Raw genomic sequence first — 20000 nt, 5'->3', positions numbered from 1 at the left:
GGAGCCCATGCGGTCATCTATATAACATACGAACTCCTTACTGGTGGTCTGGAACTCGTGGAGACTGGGCTCACAAATTTACAAGGAAGCGAATTTGAAACGAGGTCTCGAGCTTAGATGAAATAAATCCCTTCAAAGTAAAATAAAGCTCTGTAAAGGTGGCAGGAGCTAAGGATGCTGGGAATGGTGAAGGTGGAACGCCGCAGGAGGGGTGTTGCAGAAGTGGCGGAGAAGTAACGCCTGGGGCAGAGGTCTGGCGCGAATGCAGGCCGACCCAGCCCTGAGACATCAGACAATGTCACTTGATTCCAAACAAGTAGTTTATTGATCATTACAGAAGATCTCTTCGGAGTTTCTTGTTCCCTGCCCTATCCCTTTCCCTTTTCTCAGCCGTGATTCCTCTTTCCCTGTCCCCGTTCCCCACACTCTGACAGACCATAAGACATAGAAGTCGGCCATTCGGCCCATCGAGTCTGCTCCGCCATTTCATCATGAGCTGATCCATTCTCCCATTTAGTCCCATTCCCCCGCCTTCTCACCATAACCCTTTGATGCCCTGGCTACTCAGAAACCTATCAATCTCTGCCTTAAATACACCCAATGACTTGGCCTCCACTGCCGCCCGTGGTAACGAATCCCACAGATTCACCAGCCTCTGGATAAAAACAAAACTCGCCGTGTCTCTGTTCTGAACGGGCGCCCTTCAATCCTCAAGTCATGTCCTCTCATGCTAGACTCCCCCACCATGGGAAACAACTTTGCCACATCCACTCTGTCCACGCCTTTCAACATTCAACATGTTTCTATGAGATCAGAGTTCATTCCTCTGAACTCCAAGGAGTACTGCCCAAGAGTGGTCAAAGATTCCCCATATGTTAACCCTCTCATTCCTGGATTCATTCTGGTGGACCTTCCCTGAGCCCTCTCCAACATCAGCACATCCTTTCTTAAATAAGGAGCCCAAAACTGCACAGAGTGGTTGCACAGTAGCCTGATGGAGACTCCTATCAGAATCCGGTTTATCATCACTCACATACGTCATGAAATATGTTTTTTTTTGGCAGCAGTGCAATATGTTTTTATGTTGTTTTACGTAGTCAGTGTGGCCTTGTGCTGTCTCACACAGTCTAGTGTAGTTTTTATGTTGTTTTACGTAGTCAGTGTAGCCTTGTGCTGTCTCACACAGTCTAGTGCAGTTTTTATGTTGTTTTATGTAGTCAGTGTAGCCTTGTGCTGTCTCACACAGTCTAGTGTAGTTTTTATGTTGTTTTACGTAGTCAGTGTAGCCTTGTGCTGTCTCACACAGTCTAGTGCAGTTTTTATGTTGTTTTATGTAGTCAGTGTAGCCTTGTGCTGTCTCACACAGTCTAGTGTAGTTTCTATGTTGTTTTACGTAGTCAGTGTAGCCTTGTGCAGTCTCACACAGTCTAGTGCAGTTTTTATGTTGTTTTACGTAGTCAGTGTAGCCTTGTGCTGTCTCACACAGTCTAGTGCAGTTTTTATGTTGTTTTACGTAGTCAGTGTAGCCTTCTGCTGTCTCACACAGTCTAGTGTAGTTTTTATGTTGTTTTACGTAGTCAGTGTAGCCTTGTGCTGTCTCACACAGTCTAGTGTAGTTTTTATGTTGTTTTACGTAGTCAGTGTAGCCTTGTGCTGTATCACACAGTCTAGTGTAGTTTCTATGTTGTTTTACGTAGTCAGTGTAGCCTTGTGCTGTCTCACACAGTCTAGTGCAGTTTTTATGTTGTTTTACGTAGTCAGTGTAGCCTTCTGCTGTCTCACACAGTCTAGTGTAGTTTTTATGTTGTTTTACGTAGTCAGTGTAGCCTTGTGCTGTCTCACACAGTCTAGTGTAGTTTTTATGTTGTTTTATGTAGTCAGTGTAGCCTTGTGCTGTCTCACACAGTCTAGTGTAGTTTCTATGTTGTTTTACGTAGTCAGTGTAGCCTTGTGCAGTCTCACACAGTCTAGTGCAGTTTTTATGTTGTTTTACGTAGTCAGTGTAGCCTTGTGCTGTCTCACACAGTCTAGTGTAGTTTTTATGTTGTTTTACGTAGTCAGTGTAGCCTTGTGCTGTCTCACACAGTCTAGTGCAGTTTTTATGTTGTTTTATGTAGTCAGTGTAGCCTTGTGCTGTCTCACACAGTCTAGTGTAGTTTCTATGTTGTTTTACGTAGTCAGTGTAGCCTTGTGCAGTCTCACACAGTCTAGTGCAGTTTTTATGTTGTTTTACGTAGTCAGTGTAGCCTTGTGCTGTCTCACACAGTCTAGTGCAGTTTTTATGTTGTTTTACGTAGTCAGTGTAGCCTTCTGCTGTCTCACACAGTCTAGTGTAGTTTTTATGTTGTTTTACGTAGTCAGTGTAGCCTTGTGCTGTCTCACACAGTCTAGTGTAGTTTTTATGTTGTTTTACGTAGTCAGTGTAGCCTTGTGCTGTATCACACAGTCTAGTGTCGTTTTGTGTGGTTTCATGTAGCACCAGGGTCCTGGAGGAACGTTGCTTCATTTTTACTGTGTACTGTCCCAGCAATTTATGGTCAAAATGACAATAAACTTGACTTGACTTGAGCACTGCGCTGCAGGAGGGGCGTGTGAGAAGTGGCTGAGAAGTATTGCCTGGGGCAGAGGGGGTATGGCACGAATGCAGACACACCCAACCCTGAGACATCAGGCAAGGTCATTTGATTCCAAACAATTGGTTTATTGATCATTACAGAATGTCACTCAGGTGCTTTCTGCACCCTGCCCTCTCCCTTCCACTTTTTACAACCAGGATTCCCCTCTCCATGCCCCTTTCTCCACCCTCTGATGGAGACCCTTATCAGAATCAGGTTTATTGTCACTCACATATGTCATGAAATTTGTTTTTTTTGATCAGCATATGCAATGCAATAGAAAAGATTATGACAGAACTGTGACAAAGTCTTTGGTACCAGAACTGTATATATGTGCCTCAAGACACTTGTGCAGCACCCTTCACTTGTGATCGTTCCAATCGACTATCTTCTTTGAGTTCCGGGTCTACATTCCCCAGTTTCTGATCGTGTTTCCTTCAGATGGTCACTGAACTTGCGGACAAGGAGCAGAAGGCAGAAAGTTCTGAGCAACTCCTGGGACTGGTGATGGCGAAGGGTCCCGCGGCCCAAAGAGCCATGTGGGACTCCTTTGTGAACATGCGCCGTGGAGTACCTAAGCTGGACAGGATACTGAAAGAAGTTGAGGAACACGGTATGTCCCCGCTGCGTGCTCTCCTGGCTTCTAACGCGGCCTCCCGAGCTAATGCGATTCATTGCTGAGCTGACCAGATCTGCTTGGATCCAACAGGTACCTCTCTGCCAAGCCACGCATTCGTCACAGAGGTTGTATCGAAACTGCCCAGCAAACTACATGGTAAGTGGATAAGACTGGCTAGAGATGCTGAGGAAGAGGCTGAGGCGAGTAAAATTGCAACATTTTAGCATGCATTTGGATACAGGACTGTGCAACAGACCTTTGATTTATATGTAGCTAGAGTCCCTAAGCTTTTTGTATAGTACTGTAGTAGATTTATGTCTTTCCAGTAACCAAATAACACTTGGAAACATAGAAATGTGCAGCACATTTCTGGCCTTTTGGCCCACAATCTCTTGCCTCCCAGGTAAACTACACTGGAAACTGCTGAGCAGAGTCCTCTATGTTTCTAAGCTCTGTACCTATCCAAGAGTCTCTTTTCTCCCACTGGGCCCACTCCTCCCTCCCTGTTGCCCACGGTCCACTCTCCTCTCCTCTCTCTCCAGCTTTTTTTTTACCTTTCCCACCCACCTGGCGTCACCTAACACCTTCCAGCTGGTCCAGATCCCCCTCCCGCCCCCCTCCCATCTTCTTATACTGGCGTCTTCCCCCCCCCCACCCCCCGACCCCTGCCATGCCTTCCCGGTTCCGAGGTCTCAGACCGAAGCGTTGACTGTTCAGTCCTGACAATAGATGCTGGCTGGCCTACTGAGTTCCTCGAACATTTTGGAAACACAAAGGACACTGCAGATGCTGTGGTCAAATCAACGTGTACAGAGAAGCTGGATGAACTCAGCAGGTCGGGCAGCATCCGTGGAAACGAGCAGTCAGCGGTTCGGGCCGAGACCCTTCGTCGGGACTGAAGAGGGAGGGGGGAAGGGGCCCTCTAAAGAAGGTGGGGGGGGGGGAGGGTGACAAACCAATCAGAGGAAAGATCAAGGGGTGGGGGAGGGGAAGCAGGGAGGGGATAGGCAGGACAGGTGAAGAAGGAATGTAAGGGGAAAGCACTATGGGTAGGAGAAGAAGGCAGAATCATGAGACAGATGATAGGCAGCTGGAAGAGGAGACAGAGTTAAGGTGGGATGGGGAGAGGGAGGGGCAGGGAATTACCAGAAGTTGGAGAATTCAATGTTCATACCAAGGGGCTGGAGGCTACACAGACGGTATGTGAGGAGTTGCTCCTCCAACCCGAGTTTGGCCTCATCATGGCAGTAGAGGAGGCCATGTATGGACACATCTGAATGGGACTGTGAAGCAGAGTTGAAGCGAGTGGCAACCGGGAAATCCTGTCAGTTGTGGCGGACGGAGCGGAGGTGCTCGACGAAGCGGTCCCCCAATCTGCGTCGGGTCTCGCCGATGTAGCGGAGTCCGCCCCGGGAGCACCGGATGCAATAGGTAACCCCAACAGACTCACAAGTGAAGTGTTGCCTCACCTGGAAGTCTGTTTGGGGCCCTGAATGGTGGTAAGAGAGGAGGTGTAGGGACAGGTGTAGCACTTGTGCTTGCAGGGTTAAGTACCAGGTGGGAGATCTGTGGGGAGGGACGTGTGGACCAGGCAGTCGCAGAGGGAACGATCCCTGCGAAAAGCGGAGAGGGGTAGAGAGGGAAAGATGTCCTTAGTGGTGGGGTCCTGTTGAAGGTGGCAGAAGTTGCGGAGAATAATACGCTGGATCCGGAGGCTGGTGGGGTAGTAGGTGAGGACGAGGGGAACACGGTCCCTGTTGCGGTGACGGGAGGATGGGGTGAGGGCCGAAGTGCGGGAAACGGAGGAGATGCGGGTGAGGGCATCGTTGATGACGGCAGAAGGGAAACCACGATTCGAGCATTTTGTGTTACGCGGGTTGCTCTTGTATCTGTTTCCTACCCACCATCCTATTGTAAACACTATACAGTACTGTGCAAAGTCTCAGGCACCGTAACTATAAATAAGTGCCTCAGAGTTTTCCACCATCCTGGGTATATGGAGGGGAGAGGCTTGGAGGGTTATAAGTTGTTTGCAGACAACTGGGACTGACGGGATGTGCTGGTCAGCAAGGAGCAGTGGGGCCAAAGGGCCAGATTCCATCCTGAGTTACTGGATCACTCTATGAGGTAAGCTTTCATCGTTCAAAGTAAATGTATTATCAAAGCACATATATATCGCCATATACAACCCTGGGATGACCCGAAGGGAGCATGTAACAAATTTCACGGCGACACAGGACACAGGACACAAATAGTCGAAGTCACAACGCGCTTAAAGGAAGGGAGCTGTACGTGTTAAAGATGGATCCCACCATCCTCACGATATTCCTGTAGGAATTTAATGGGGCACCTGTCGTTAGTCGCTGTCTATAGCCCTATAGTTGGTTGCTTCATTGGTGACTGTGCGTGGAGCCAAAAACGATGGGGGAGATCTTGAATGACTTTCTCGCATCTGTATTGGCTGAGGAAGTGGACACGGGGTCACGGGGAGTGAGGGAAAGCAGTATCAGCTTCACAGGCTCTATAAAGTTTATGGGGGAGGGGAGGTGCTTCCTGCATTGAGGCAAATTTGGGGTTGATAAGTCCCAAGTGCCTTACAGATCTCCCCCATGGCCCCGTGAAAGGCAAATGCAGAAACTGCCGGGGCCTAGCAGAGATAGTCAATCTTCTGCGACGTGTGAGATGGCCAATATTTTTCCATTGTCTGAAGAAAGGCTCGAAAAACAAACCAGGAAATTACAGGCCGGCGAGCCTGCATTCGGCAGTGGGGAAGTTATTGGAAGGTATTCTAAGGGACTGGATGTATGAGTATTTGGACAGACTTGGGCAGATACGGGATGGTCGGCGTGGTGACTGACGTCTGCCCAATATTGTAAAGTTTTCTGAGAAAGTTACCGGGACAGTGAATGAAGGCAAGACGGCGGATGCTGCCTGTCTGAACTTGAGAAATACACGTGATGAGGTTCTACAGGGGAGGTTGGTCGAGAAGGGTCAGTCGCTCAGCGTTCAAGGTGAGGAAGTAAATTCGATTTGGCATTCCTCTGTCGGAGAAGCCAGGGAATATTAGTAGATGGTTGTCTGTCCGACTGGAGTCTGGGACTAGTGGAGTGCAGCAGGGAATCAGTGCAGGGGCCGTTGTTGTTTGTCATCTATATCAACGACCTGGATGATGATGCAGTCAACTGGATCAGCAAATTGGACGCCAAGATTGGGGTGCAGTGGTCAGCGAGGAAGAGTATCATGGCTGTCAGTGGGTTCGGGAGCCGATGGAATAACTGAAGTGAAAAATGACGGATGGAATTCAATGCAGGCAAGTGTTCGAGCTGTGGCACTTTGGTAGGTCCATCCGGGATAATGTCTTACACAGTGAACGGTAGGGCACTGAGGAGTGCTGTGGAACAAAGGGATTGGACTACATGTCCATTATTTATTGAAAGTAGCGTCACGGGTAGATTGGGATGTAAAGAAAGCTTTTGGCACATTGGCCTTCATAAATCAAAATATTGTGCACAGGAGATGGGATGTTATGTCGAAGTTGGATAAGACGTGGAAGGGGCCTGACTTGGGAGTATCGTGTGCAGTTTTGGTCAACTACCTGCAAGAAAGATGCAGATAAACCTGAAAGAGTACAGGGGGTATCGAGGAAGACAAAGAGATAGAGGTATACAAAATGACGAGGGGTATTGATTGGGTAAATGCAAGCATTCGATCTCTCCGATCAGCAACACACGCAAAATGCTGGAGGGATTCAGCAGATCAGTCGGGACGCATGGAAATGAGTAGGCTGTTGACGTTTCAGGTCGAGACACTTTCTCGTGGCTGAGAAGGAAGAGGGAAGATGGTGGGAGGAGGGGAAGGAGGCGAGCTGGAAGGAGAAGGGTGAAGCCACGTGGATGCAAAAGGTCAAGGGCTGGAGAAGAAAGAATCTGACAGGAGACGAGGTCGGCCTAAGTCTGAAAAGAAAGGAGGAGGTTTCCCTGGGGGAAGTAATAGGCAGGTGAGAAGAGGTAAAACGTCAGAGTGGGGAATAGAGGAAGGGGGATGGGGTAAAATGTTTATGAAAGGAGAAATCGATGTTCATCCCAACAGGTTGGAGGCTACCCAGATGGGATATCAGGTATTGCTCCTCCACCCTGAGAGTGTCTCATCGTTGCTCAAGATGAGGCCATGGATTGTCACGTTGGAACAGGAATGGGAATTAAAATGTTAGTCCACTGGGAAGTCCCGCCTAAAGGGGGGAGGAGGAAGAGGAGGAGGGAGGATGGGCGGAGCGGTCCGCCAATTTACGACGGGTCTCAGCAAAGTAGAGGAGGCTGCATCGGGAGTACGGGATGGAATAGGTGATCCCAGCTGATGCGCTGGTGAAGTGCCGCGTGGGAGGACTGCCCGGGAACCTGAATGGACGCGAGGGAGGAGGTGGCCGGGCAGCTGTAGCACTTGCAGGGGTAAGTGCCGTAGGGATGAGGAGTAGGGAGACACAAACGGACAAGGGGATCTCAGGGAGTGAGAGATCGCTGCCGAAAGAGGGGGTGGGAGGTAAAATACGTTGCGTGGTAGGATTCAACCGGAGATGGCCTAGGTTGTGGAAGATGATGCGTTGGATGGGGACTGCGATGAGGAGCTAGATAAGGACAAGAGGAATTCCTAGCACTGTTAAGGCGGCGGGCAGATGTGAGGTGCATTGTGAGGGCAGCATCGGTGGTGGAGTGTAGCAACCCCTGTTTCTTAAAGGGGGGGGGTGGGGGCGAATCTGATGCCCTGGAACTGAAAGCCACGTCCCGATAAGGTGGTGAAGAAGACACGCGGCTTAAACATTAAACACTAAATACAATGGGTTCAGCTTCATAAAACTCCAGTGAAGCCTCAGCAGGAGCGGGGTGTCCCGTTATGATCACCCCAACGGATGAAGGACTTCAGGGCTTTGGACAGGGGGCCGAAGGAGCTGAAGGGAAAGGTTGGATCAACTTGGACTGTATTTCCTGGAGCGGCAGAAGCCGAGGGGAGCTCTCATAGAGGTTTATAAGATTACAGAAGATAGCTGGACCGTGTCTTTCTTACAGGGTTGCAATGGATTGAAAGTGAAAGTGGGTCAGTCAGGTGAGACATGAGGGTTACGTACAGAGAGGGGTGGGGTGCCTGGAATACTCGGCTTGGGGGGGGGGGGCAGAGGTGGACGGGGTGTTCGAAGCAGATACTTTCAGGATTTTTAACAGATATCTAGATTGGAATACATATTTATAATGTGAGGAAAGACTTGAGGGATATTTAGAGAGGGACAGGAGCGTGAGGAAAATGTGTGGAATATTTAGATGGGAAGATGAATGTGAGGGACTTGGGAGTTCCTGTGCAGGATACCCTGAAGGTTAACCTTCAGGTTGAGTCAGTTGTGAAGAAGGCAAAAGCAATGTTGGCATTTGTTTCTAGAGGTGGAGGATATAAGAGCAGGGATGTGATGTGGAGGCTCTATAAGGCACCCGTGAGACCACTCTTGGAGTATCGTGTGCAGTTTTGAGCTGTTTATTTTAGAAAGGCCATACCGACATTGGAGAGGGTTCGCAGAAGATTCACGAGAATGATTCCAGGGTTTGGGGGGGGGGGGTGTACCGTATGAGGAACGTCTGGCAGCTCTTGGGCTGTATTCCCTGGACTTGAGGAGAAAGGGGTGGGAATACTCATTGATACATTCCGAATGTCAAAAGGCCTGAACAGATTAGATTTGGCAAAGTTATTTCCCATGGTCAGGGAGTCTAGGACAAGAGGGCGTGACTGCAGGACTGAAGGAGATGTGGAGACATTACTTTAGTCAGAGGGTGGTGAATCTGTGGAATTTGTCACCATGAGCCGATAGAGATAGACAGGTTCACGATTAGCCAGGGCATCCAAGGATATGGGGTGAAAGCAGGGGAGTGGGGATGACTGGAAGAATTGGATCAGCCCATGACGGAATGCCGAAGCAGACTCCAAGGGCCGAATGGCCTACACCTGTTCCTGCATCTTATGGTCTTATGGTATAAATGGAAGGATATGGGTATTGTGTAGACAGAAAGGGATTAGGTTTGTTCGCCATTTCGTTACTAGTTAGTTTTGGACAGCATTGTGGGCCGAAGGGCCTGTTCCGGAGCTGATCTATACTTTATCCTCTAATCCAAGTTCAGTAGAAATGACTGGCAGCACGCTTCTCTTCGACAGGGAAGGATTCTTAATATTGCAGTTTACAAGCCGCTGAAGTGGTAAAACTTTGTTTACTCTTTTCCAAAGGCGTACAAAAGCAACACAAAGATTCCCTCCTAAGGCTGACCCAGATATTCGAATTGAAGTCTAGCCTGACGAAGGGAAAGGTGAAGCTTTCGCAGCTGGGCGACCGATACACGGAGCTGACTATCATTTCCCCGATCCGCCAGTGGAGGCTGGTGGAGCACGAGCTGCTGGCGCGTGGCAAAGATCACGAGGAATGCCGGGAATCGGATCTGCGTAGAGATCTGGAGAAAATCCGCATCGGCGAGCTGTTTCGAAGCTCTTTCACTCGGGAGGTCCGCCTGGTGCAGAGGTCAAACGGGCAGGCGGAGGAATTTCATTCCGGGTGCTCGGCGGCCGCCTGCGGAGTTCCGGGGATTGGGAAAACGACCTTGGTGCAGAAAATAACTCACGACTGGGCCGCCGGATATCTGTATCAACAGTTCCAGTTTGTTTTTAGTTTCAAATTCCGCGACCTGAACACCATTAACGGAAAAGTATCTTTGAAACATCTGGTTTTGCATTCATATGATTACCTGGAGAAAATTCTAGATGAAATTTGGAAGAATCCTACAGTTCTGCTCTTTATATTCGACGGATTTGATGAATTCAAGGACAACATCGACTTTGATGAAAGCGGGAGAGGAACGGAGCGTCAACACATGTGCCCCGATCCCGATAGCCTTGGTGAAGTATCTGACATTGTCTACAGTCTAATCCAGCGCAAACTGCTCCCGGGATGTTCAGTGTTACTAACCACCCGCCCCACAGCGTTGTATCTGTTGGAAAAGGCGCAGATCAACCTCTGGGTTGAGATTCTTGGATTTTCTGGTGAGGAACGGAAAGACTATTTCGTCAAGTTTTTTGACAAGGACGAGAAGGTGTCATCGGCGTTTTTCAAACACATGGAAGAGAACAAGATCCTGTACACGATGAGCTACAACCCCTCTTACTGCTGCATCCTCGGTCAGGTTTTGGGTCCCTTCTTTATGCAAGACGAGAAACGTACGTTAATTCCCAGGACCATCACCCAGCTGTATTCCCATTTTATTTACAACATCCTGAAAAGTCATGTCGCCGACACTGAAAAATGTAATGATTTATTGTTAAGAGTTGGTCAGATGGCCTTCTCAGGACTGCACGAGAAGAAGATTGTGTTTACGGAAGAAGATTTGATGAAGCACGATCTGCAGCCTTCCCAGTTCCTGTCTGGGTTCCTGGTGGAACTTGTAGAGCGAGATGATTTTGATCAGAAAGTTGTGTACACATTTCCGCACCTCACCATCCAAGAGTTTGTAGCTGCACTCGCACAATACCTGACTCCAGAGCCCGGGGATATCCTGAAAATGCTCACTGAAGCCCACAACGAGAGCGATGGGCGTTTTGAGATCTTCCTGCGCTTTGTGGTGGGTCTCTCCTCCCCCGGGGCATCTCGAATACTGGATGAGTTTCTGGATCCTTGCTCTCGCGAAACCGCCTGCCGAGTGATTGACTGGCTGAAGGAGAAATTGGAAAGGCGGATTGGGCTGACGTGGAGCGAACAAGGTAAAAGGAGCTTGTTGAACACGCTGCACTACCTGTTTGAGACTCAGAATTCTGGGCTGGCTCAGACCACGCTGGGCTCTGTGCCGAGACTTGCATTCGGAGACTCGGACTCCGAGAAGGCATTGTTACTCACGCCCATCGACTACGCTGTCCTGTCCCATGCCATTCGGCTCTGCCTGTCCATCAACGAACTGGACCTTCGGAACTGCTCTGTTCAATGCGAGGGGCTCCTCCAGCTGGAACCTGTCCTGAATAAGTGCCAAGTGTTGAGGTGACTCTTTTTTACCTGACTTTGCGACAAGATATGTGTTGAATGTTACTTCTGTTTTATTTTGCATACGTATAACTGCAATATATGTATATCAGACTCTATGTATACATGCACACTATGTACATGTATTTGGTATTTTGTATATGAGCAACTATGACAAGGCACGTATGAGCATCAAAATACTCAGTAATCAACAGGTTACAGATTGGCACTGCGATTCTTTGTCTGGATGTCAAATTCTGGTCCGCAGAAAGCAATCATTCACTAAACAGGTATTGGTTAATCTGAATGTCACCCTGTAAGACAGAGGAGCAGGATTGGGCGAGTCTGCCATCTGACCATGGCTGATTTATTATGGGTCGGGTTTTTCCCTTAAATATGCCCTTAGTAACCAAGAACTTATCAGCTTCCCGTGTTAAATATACCCAATGACTTGGCCTTTTCGACCGTCAATGGAACGAATTCTACAGATTTACCACGTTCCAGCTAAAGAAATTCCTCCTTGAATTCTGTGGCTGTGCCCGTCGGTCCAACACTCTCCCACTGTAGCAAACACCTCCTCCACGTCCATTCTATCCAGGCCTTTCAATATTCGACAGACTTAAATGAGATGCTCCCCTCATCCTCCTGAATTCCAACGAGTACAGGCCTATTGCCATCAAATGCCCCTCCTACTTTTAACCTTTGATTCCTGGGATCATCCTTTGGACCAAAATCTCTGTTGAACATAGCATCTAATATTGGGTTCCTGTACATGACAAGCATTGCACTACCATAAATATGAATTTTATGACAAACAACCAGAAACAGATTGCACTTCTGGAAAAAAGGGGTGTGTTTCCTCTTCTACCAAATATGAAAGCCAAGAAATTGAACCTTTTAACAAAATATAGACACACATTACTGTCTTCTGGACGGGAAAACACATCCATATAATGCACAGACACACCCATGTGCACCTGTGGACACACGGACGCACACCCACATGCATGCACACAAAGGGGAAGTAGTTTCAGGAGTATCGAACGGTTAGTGAACACATCCCGTATGTCACAATAATGCTGCATATAAAATACGTGTTTCGGGATTTCATCAAGTTCTGTGCTATTCCTAAAACAAAACCATATTATAAAGCAATAAAAAATGTGAAGTGGTCCCCCACAAGACAGAGGATAGTTCCGGAGGATATTTCTGATGGCTCATGCATGGGACAATGCCAAGGAATGTTTAAAGCACAAGTTTTCGGTGTCCCTTCAATCGGTATGAAGTCAATTAACTTTAATTTACTGCAGCGTATTTTTCATCGATGATACAAGTCATGTTCTCGCAATGATCACAGAAAGCCCCGAATCGATAAACCATCCATAATTGCTTTGTGTAATTTGTCCATTTGCACTCAGGTTGGAAGGAAACAATCTGGGAGATTCTGGAGTGGAAATATTGTCCAAGATTCTGACAAATTCCGACTCCAAAATACAAACAGTGGGGTAAGTCACAAACTGTGAAAATGTAAATTGAATTACTGGATGTTTCACATTTATAGTTGGGTATTAGTAGAGGCAGATGTATAATTAACAGGTATTTTCAAACTCGCATGATATTAGTTGACTTTCATTTTCACTGTTTCAATCCATTCTCTTTCTCTCTCTCTCTGCTTTCCTCACCCATGCTCTCTACATATTTGTCCTTTCTCTTTTCCACTTGCACTTCGAATGCTTTCCCCTTTGCTTCCTTATTTTGTGCTACTCCCCACGGTCTCTTCCACTCTTTCCTTCCTCTCCCTCTTCTCTTTCTGAGTTCCTGACATTTCTTCGCTGCCCTCTTTGTACCCCTATACCACCTCTCTCAGCTTTTGCTTTCGTCTCCTGATGCTCTCCATTCTCCTCAATCTTTTTCCCTGCCCCTTTTCCAGATTTCTGACTATTTCTACTTCTCCATTGTTGTTCCTCTCTTCTTCTTCACTCCCTTTGGCTCTTTGCCTTTCTCTCTCTCCCCTCTCAGCTTCTCTTTTTCTCTTCCCCCCCTCAAACCCCCACTTCCTTTCTCATCTAATTTCCGATTATTTCATTTCCTCTCCTAGTTTCTCCAACCATTCATAGATATCCAATTCACCTCTTGTTTCAGGTCTCTGTCCATCTCCCTCACTCTTTTTCGCTCTTTTGCTCTCTCTCTCTTGTTTGCGCTCTCTCTCTCTCCCTCTCTCTCTTGCGTTCTGTCTCGCCCTCTCTGTACATCTTTCTCTCTCATTATGAAATTTGTTACGCAGCAGCAGTTTATTGCAAGAAGTAACAATGAAAGCTGTAAATTACAATAAGAAGCACTGTGTGTGAGTGTGTACGCTCAGATACAGGCGCACGCGCAGACACACAGACGCACATGCTGGAGGGAGCCAACCGGAAATGTATGGGCTCAGTGGTGCAGGGTAGGTTTCTTGGGCTAGACCAGGGGTCGGCAACATTTACCACTGAAAGAGCCAATATGGACGCATTTCCCACAGAAAAGAAAACACTGGGAGCCACAAAACCCGTTTGACATTTAAAATGAAATAACACTGCATACAATAGGTTTTTTTGCCTTTATGCTATGTATAAACAAACTATAATGTGTTGCATTTATGAAATTGATGAACTCCTGCAGAGAAAACGAAATTACATTTCTGCATGCAACAAAAACATTTTGAACTCCGAAAAAAAGACGTTGGGTTGAAGGTTACTCCATAGGTAGCCTACCTTGGATCGAAGAATTAAAAGAAAGCGCGCACTGGCGGGTGTCAGGCATTGACAGTGGTGCTGTATATTAATAGCGATAAAAAACACATTGTAGCGGTATAGCGCTACACGCAGCGCTAAAATAAAGACACTGCAGTCAAAGGTAACTTTATTCGAACTAAACAGCCTTGATTTAAAGCCTCCCTCAACCCGACCCCCATGGGCGCGGATGCTCCAAAAGACACGTACTCACAAACCCCCGTAGGCTATCTCCCTTAGCCGGAACGGTGGCTAATTGTGAGCCGGTTCGGATGTGCCAGGAAATGGGGTCTCCACAACGTTTTTAGATTGTACAAGATCACCACAATCTTCAAAGTTCGAATTACATTTCAAAAACTAACAAACCACGGGGAGCTGCAGCGCAGAGATGAAAGAGCCACATGCGGCTCCGGAGCCGCGGGTTGCCGACCCCCTGGTCTAGACGATGCAGTTACATCTTGAATTGCAAGACATATAATAACAATGCAACACAGCTGCACCACCGCAGGATTGGGAGACATGAGTTTAAACCCCAGCTCTACAATTCACAGACTGCACACCTTGCATACAGCAGAGGCAAGTTGCAACCACACGCCGGGCATTCCCGGGTGCTGGTGCCTGCAATCGGAGAGAAGATCATAGTTAAACTGGCGAACGTGAATGAACGAATTAGGCTCCCCAGACAGTGATAATATTCCATCAGACAGCATGCTAGCAGCAGCCAACGAAGCACAACTCACAATAGCAAACTCCAGCTAAGATGAAAACCACAAGGGCGGAGGTCAGCAGAGTAAATGAGCTGCAAATACGTGCAAAGAACAAGGTCTCATCTCGGAAGTACGGAGGCATGTCCGTAACCGAAGCCCCGGAACTGCCAAGCGATGGGTTAGCAGCTCTGTCTACCAGACTACAGAGCTACACTGATGATGCAGAGGCCAAGCGAATACAGGGACGATAGTCCAAAGAGGCCGAAAAAGATTCACGCATTTTCAGAGCAATAACCTGAAGCATCTGAAACAGTGACCGAGGAGTGGAGAAAGAGTATGTGGGAGAAAGAAGCTTCACGTAACGCCAAGTGCCCGGTGGCGGAAAGACCTTCGAGCAAGACTCTGCAATCTCCCAGGGGAGGGACCAGTCACCGTCGCAGTGGAAGATATCGAGCGACGGGAAGCAAGAATGAAAAGCTGGACGTGAGCAGGGCCCGACATAATCCATCCCTGTCGGCCGAAGGAACCAGCAGCATCACTTACACAGCTGGCAGCTCAGATCCAGCAACTCCAAACCTTAACTGGCTGACGCAGGGAAGGACAGTGAAGAATCCTTCATGGAAGCTCCTGTCAGGCATCATAACCACCAAGCTGAAGGCACCGGTGAGACCCCATTTGGAATACCGCGTGCAGTTTTGGGCCCCCTATCTTAGAAGGGGTGTACTGATGTTGGAGAGAGTTCAGAGAAGATTCACCAGGATGATTCCTGGAATGCGGGGACTAACATATGAGGAGTGTTTGTCAGCTCTTGGATTGTATTCATTAGAGTATAAAAGAATGAGAGGGGATCTCATAGAGACATTTCGAATGTTGAAAGGTTTCGACAGAGTAGATGCGGAAAGGCTGTTTCCCTTGGTGGGTGAGTCTAGGACAAGAGGTCACAGTCTTAGAATTAGAGGGTACCCATTTAAAACAGAGATGAAGAGAATTTTTTTTTAAGCCAGAGGGGCGTGGATTTATGGAATTCGTTACCACATACAGCTGTGGAGGCCCAATCGTTGAGGGTGTTTAAAGAGGAGATTGATAGGTATCTAATTAGTCAGGGTATCAAGGGGTATGGGGAAAAAGCTGGAAATTGGAACGAGATGGGAGAATAGTTTAGCTCATGGTGGGGTGGCGGAGCAGACTCGATGGGCCGAATGGCTCCTTTGTCTTGAGATCTTGTGATAATGAAGAATCCTCACAAAGGAGCAGCATCATCCAACTACCGGCCCATAACCTGCCCGTCAACAACATGGAAGCTCCTGTCAGGCATCATAACCACCAAGCTGAAGGAACATGTGTTAATCGTGCTGAGACCTGCTCAGAGAGGCTCGGTTATGGATTCAGAGGCTCCAAACACGAACAACTGGTGGACAAGTCACGTCAAGTCAGGTCAAGTCACCTTTTATTGTCATTTCGACCATAACTGCTGGTACAGTGCACAGTAAAAATGAGACAACGTTTTTCAGGACCATGGTGCTGGATGAAACAATGTCAAAACTACACTGAACTACGTAAAAAAAAATCAGATGACAGACCTACCCAGGACAGCATAAAGTGCACAAAACAGTGCAGGCATTACAATAAATAATAAACAAGGCCAGACTACGAGCAGGGATTCCAACCTAAGCACAGACTGGATTCGTCTGCCAGAACGCACACGTCTGAAGGCCCCAGATGTGAACCCTGGAATGCCTGTCTCTGTGGAAGGTCAACAAGAAACTAAGGACCTTCATCAAGAAGGTTTGGAAGACAAATCCGGAAGTTACCCCCAATCCAATAGGGCAAGTGACCGTCAGATTTGGAATATGCCAGGATGATGCATAATTCCTGCTGCTGTTCTGCGTGGGCTTGAACCCCCTCGGCCCGAGAGTGGGTGTGGGTACAGTTTCAAGATTGGTGTGACCATCAGCCAGCTCCTGTACGTGGATGACATCGAGCTGTCTGCCAGTTATGAGAGAGACATTGACACATGAATCCACCCCACAAGGGTGTACATGGATGACATCGAGCTGTCTGCCAGTTATGAGAGAGACATTGACACATGAATCCACCCCACAAGGGTGTACATGGATGACATCGAGCTGTCTGCCAGTTATGAGAGAGACATTGACACATGAATCCACCCCACAAGGGTGTACATGGATGACATCTGCCAGTTATGAAAGAGACATTGACACATGAATCCACCCCACAAGGGTGTACAACAGAGGCATTGGGATGTCATTTGGAGAAGTACCCCCGGATGGTAGTGAAAGGAGGGAAACTCATGAAGATGGAAGGAGTCGAGTTACCTGTTGGCCACATACCAGGTGTTCAGGGCAGGTGTACCTGGGGATCCTGCAAGCTCACGGAAGCCACTATAGAAGGCTGCCACATCCAAGTACCTCCATAGATAGGGAGATGTTAAAAAGACAACTGATTGGGAAGAACAAGATCAGAACCATCAATGCCAGTCATCAGAGACCCAGACGCAATAATGTGCTGGCCAAGGAACCGAATGGAAACCGCTGACATCACTATGGAGAATCCCACCCAACGTCCAATGTCGAGCGACTGTACACTCACTGGAATGAAGGACGAGGGAAACTCGGAAGTGTCCAAGCCATGGTCCTGGAAGAAATGCGAAACGCCCATGCGTATGGCAAAACGATGGCTCCTAAGGATGACCTGCTAGGAGAATATCCCGGACGGCAGGCAGGTGGCTGAAGCAGTGCCAGAGGACCAGAACCCACGGCCGGGCGAGCCGGTTCCCGAGGAGCACCAGATGTCGGAGGTGATTGACATAAGAGTGTCCTACCAATGGCTGGAAATGGCAGGGCTTTGGGACAGCGCACAGTTACTCCTCGCGGCTGCACAAGGACAGGCGTGTATCACACCGGGTGAGGCCCAAGATACAGACGGTGCAGGGAACCCGCTGAAAGCAGCCGGCACGCGGCAGCAGGGTGCAAGATGCAGGCAGGGGCAACACACATTGAACAGCACAACCAAGATGCAGGAGTTGTGTACGGGAATATCAGCGCTGAGTATAAATTGGACACTCCCAAGTCCAACCTGGAAACTCGGGTGGAGAACGACGGATCTAGGGTCCGTGGGACTTCCACATACGGATTGAAAAGCGGGTACTGGCCAACCAACTAGATATAGCAATACGGGACAAGGAACAGAAGAAAGCAATCATAATATAAATTAAAAAGTTAATTTAAATAAGTAGTGCATAACGAGAAAATAAACAAGAAAAATAAACAGCTTTGAGGGAGTATTCATGGGTTCAACGCCCGCTCAGAAATCTGCTGACAGAGGGGAGGAGGCTATCCCTGAATTGTTGAGTGTGTGTTTTCATGCTTCTGTACCTACTTGCTGATTGTAGCAGTGAGAAGAGGGCATGCCCTGGGTAATGCGGGTCCTTCATGGGGGATGCCGCGTTTTTCAGGCAACGCCCCTGGAGGATGCCCCAGATGCCGGGGTGGGTAGTGGCTATGATCGAGCTGACTTAGTTCACAAGTTGAACGAGGGGTGTCATCCCGAATCGAAGACCGACTATCTATTTCCATAGGTGGCCCGATGCATTCTTCCAGCACCTTGCATGTGTTGTTCTCGATTTCCAGCATCTGCAGGCTTTCCCATGTTTATGAGTTCACAACTATCTCTCGGCTCTCCCTCACCCCCTTCTTGCCTCCTTTCTCTTTACATTCCTACTCTTTTCCACACCGCCCCTTGTCCATGCCATATTCCATGGTGCCCACTTTGGGTATTTTCTTCTCCCCTTTCCTTAGGCCTTCTCTCTTTCTATTTCAAGGTTCTTTCATCTCTTTTTCCCTTTATCTCGCTCTCAGTCTTTCCTTTGCTCTTTCTTCTCTTCTTCCACGTTCATTTGTCCTGGCTTTCCTGCTTCATCAAGTATTATCCTGTTCCTCTCTTCCTCGCATTCACTCTCATTCTCACTCCCGTCCTGCGTCTGTCGCACCACAGGCTGGATAATAACGATCTGACAGAGTCCTGCGCCGAACATCTCGTGTCCGCTATCATGGAGAACCCATCGTTGACGGAATTGGAGCTGGGTTATAACAGTCTCGGGGATCCCGGAGCAAAGCAACTGTTTGCGGCTCTCAGAAGCCCTGAGTGTAAAATAAAGGAAATACGGTAAGTCCATGATGGAACGAGGTCCAAAAACATTGAAGGATGGAAAACGGTTGGATCACTGCAATATATCTGAACCACTGATGTGTAACTGCTCCAATATAATTACTCAGGATTCAAGATTGTTTATTGTCCAAAGCCAACAGTAAACTAGATTGAGCATCCTGAAATGATAGTGGAGCATTTACCGCCGTCGTGGAAACAGAGAGAAGTATTGGTAGATATGAAGCAATCTCTGTGTTCCACAAAATGAGATGTAGCAGGCATGGATGGGGAGCTTCTCGGAGAAAGAAGGTCTGTCTGAACCAATGCTACGCGACATTTTATGTGCAAAAGACCAAAGCAGAATTCCGTATTTACAATGCATCCACAACGCTTTCTGTGAGCGGCACACAAACTTCGCACCCACACCAAGAAACGAAGCTTAATTGGCATTGTCTGGTCTTCCAGTTAACTGTGGTTCACGGTTCTTAGCAACCCGTTGTTCAGAGCTGCAACTTAGATTTTAATCCCCGGTTCATATTCGCATCCGAGTATTGGTGGCTGAAGTCTGTTGCTGCAGTTGTTTGCACTATGTGCTAACCCCCCCCAAAAATGCTCCAAAAGTTACAAATGAGTGATTGAGTTATCCAACTCAAGATTCAAGATTGTTTGTTGTCATTCTCCAGCACACGAGCGTAAAGGGGAACGAAATGATGATTCCTTCGTATGTGATGGGGCATAGAAAGCACAACAAGCAGAAGCAACACAATTAACATAAAGATATAAGCAATATGAAACTTGATTTACAAGTATTGTATGAGGTCAGTTGATGTACATGGACTGTTGTTGGGAGTATAAAGTGACTCGAGGAGCAGGACCATCTGCTCATATGGTGGTCGACAGGAAATGCTAAAGTGAGGAAGTGACTCTTAGCTAAAGGAGCTCTTCAAGGCAGCACCAGGGCCCATGAAAACCTTACAGTGACTGATTTAATTTTTTTTTATTTTGACATACCATGTGGAATTCGCCTTTCTGGCCCCTCGAGCCACGCCACCCAGTAGCCCGAATTTAACCCTTCCCTGAACGCGGGACGGTTTA

The 20000-nt window shown here is 47.9% G+C and overlaps 1 protein-coding gene across 1 annotated transcript in view; it reads left to right on the top strand.

The window, feature by feature from the left end:
- LOC132387079 (uncharacterized) overlaps window positions 1–20000 on the top strand; it is a 112433-nt gene that overhangs the window by 75787 nt on the left and 16646 nt on the right. Inside the window, exons 20-24 of the mRNA XM_059959434.1 lie at window positions 3057–3228; window positions 3325–3390; window positions 9493–11284; window positions 12685–12771; window positions 18753–18923. Coding sequence (XP_059815417.1) covers window positions 3057–3228; window positions 3325–3390; window positions 9493–11284; window positions 12685–12771; window positions 18753–18923 — 2288 coding nt within the window. The remainder of the gene's footprint in view (window positions 1–3056; window positions 3229–3324; window positions 3391–9492; window positions 11285–12684; window positions 12772–18752; window positions 18924–20000) is intronic.

Source organism: Hypanus sabinus, unplaced genomic scaffold, assembly GCF_030144855.1.
Source record: "Hypanus sabinus isolate sHypSab1 unplaced genomic scaffold, sHypSab1.hap1 scaffold_151, whole genome shotgun sequence".
Classification (NCBI taxonomy): domain Eukaryota; kingdom Metazoa; phylum Chordata; class Chondrichthyes; order Myliobatiformes; family Dasyatidae; genus Hypanus; species Hypanus sabinus.
Note: the sequence above shows the minus strand (reverse complement) of the source record. Positions and strands in the feature narration are given on the sequence as shown.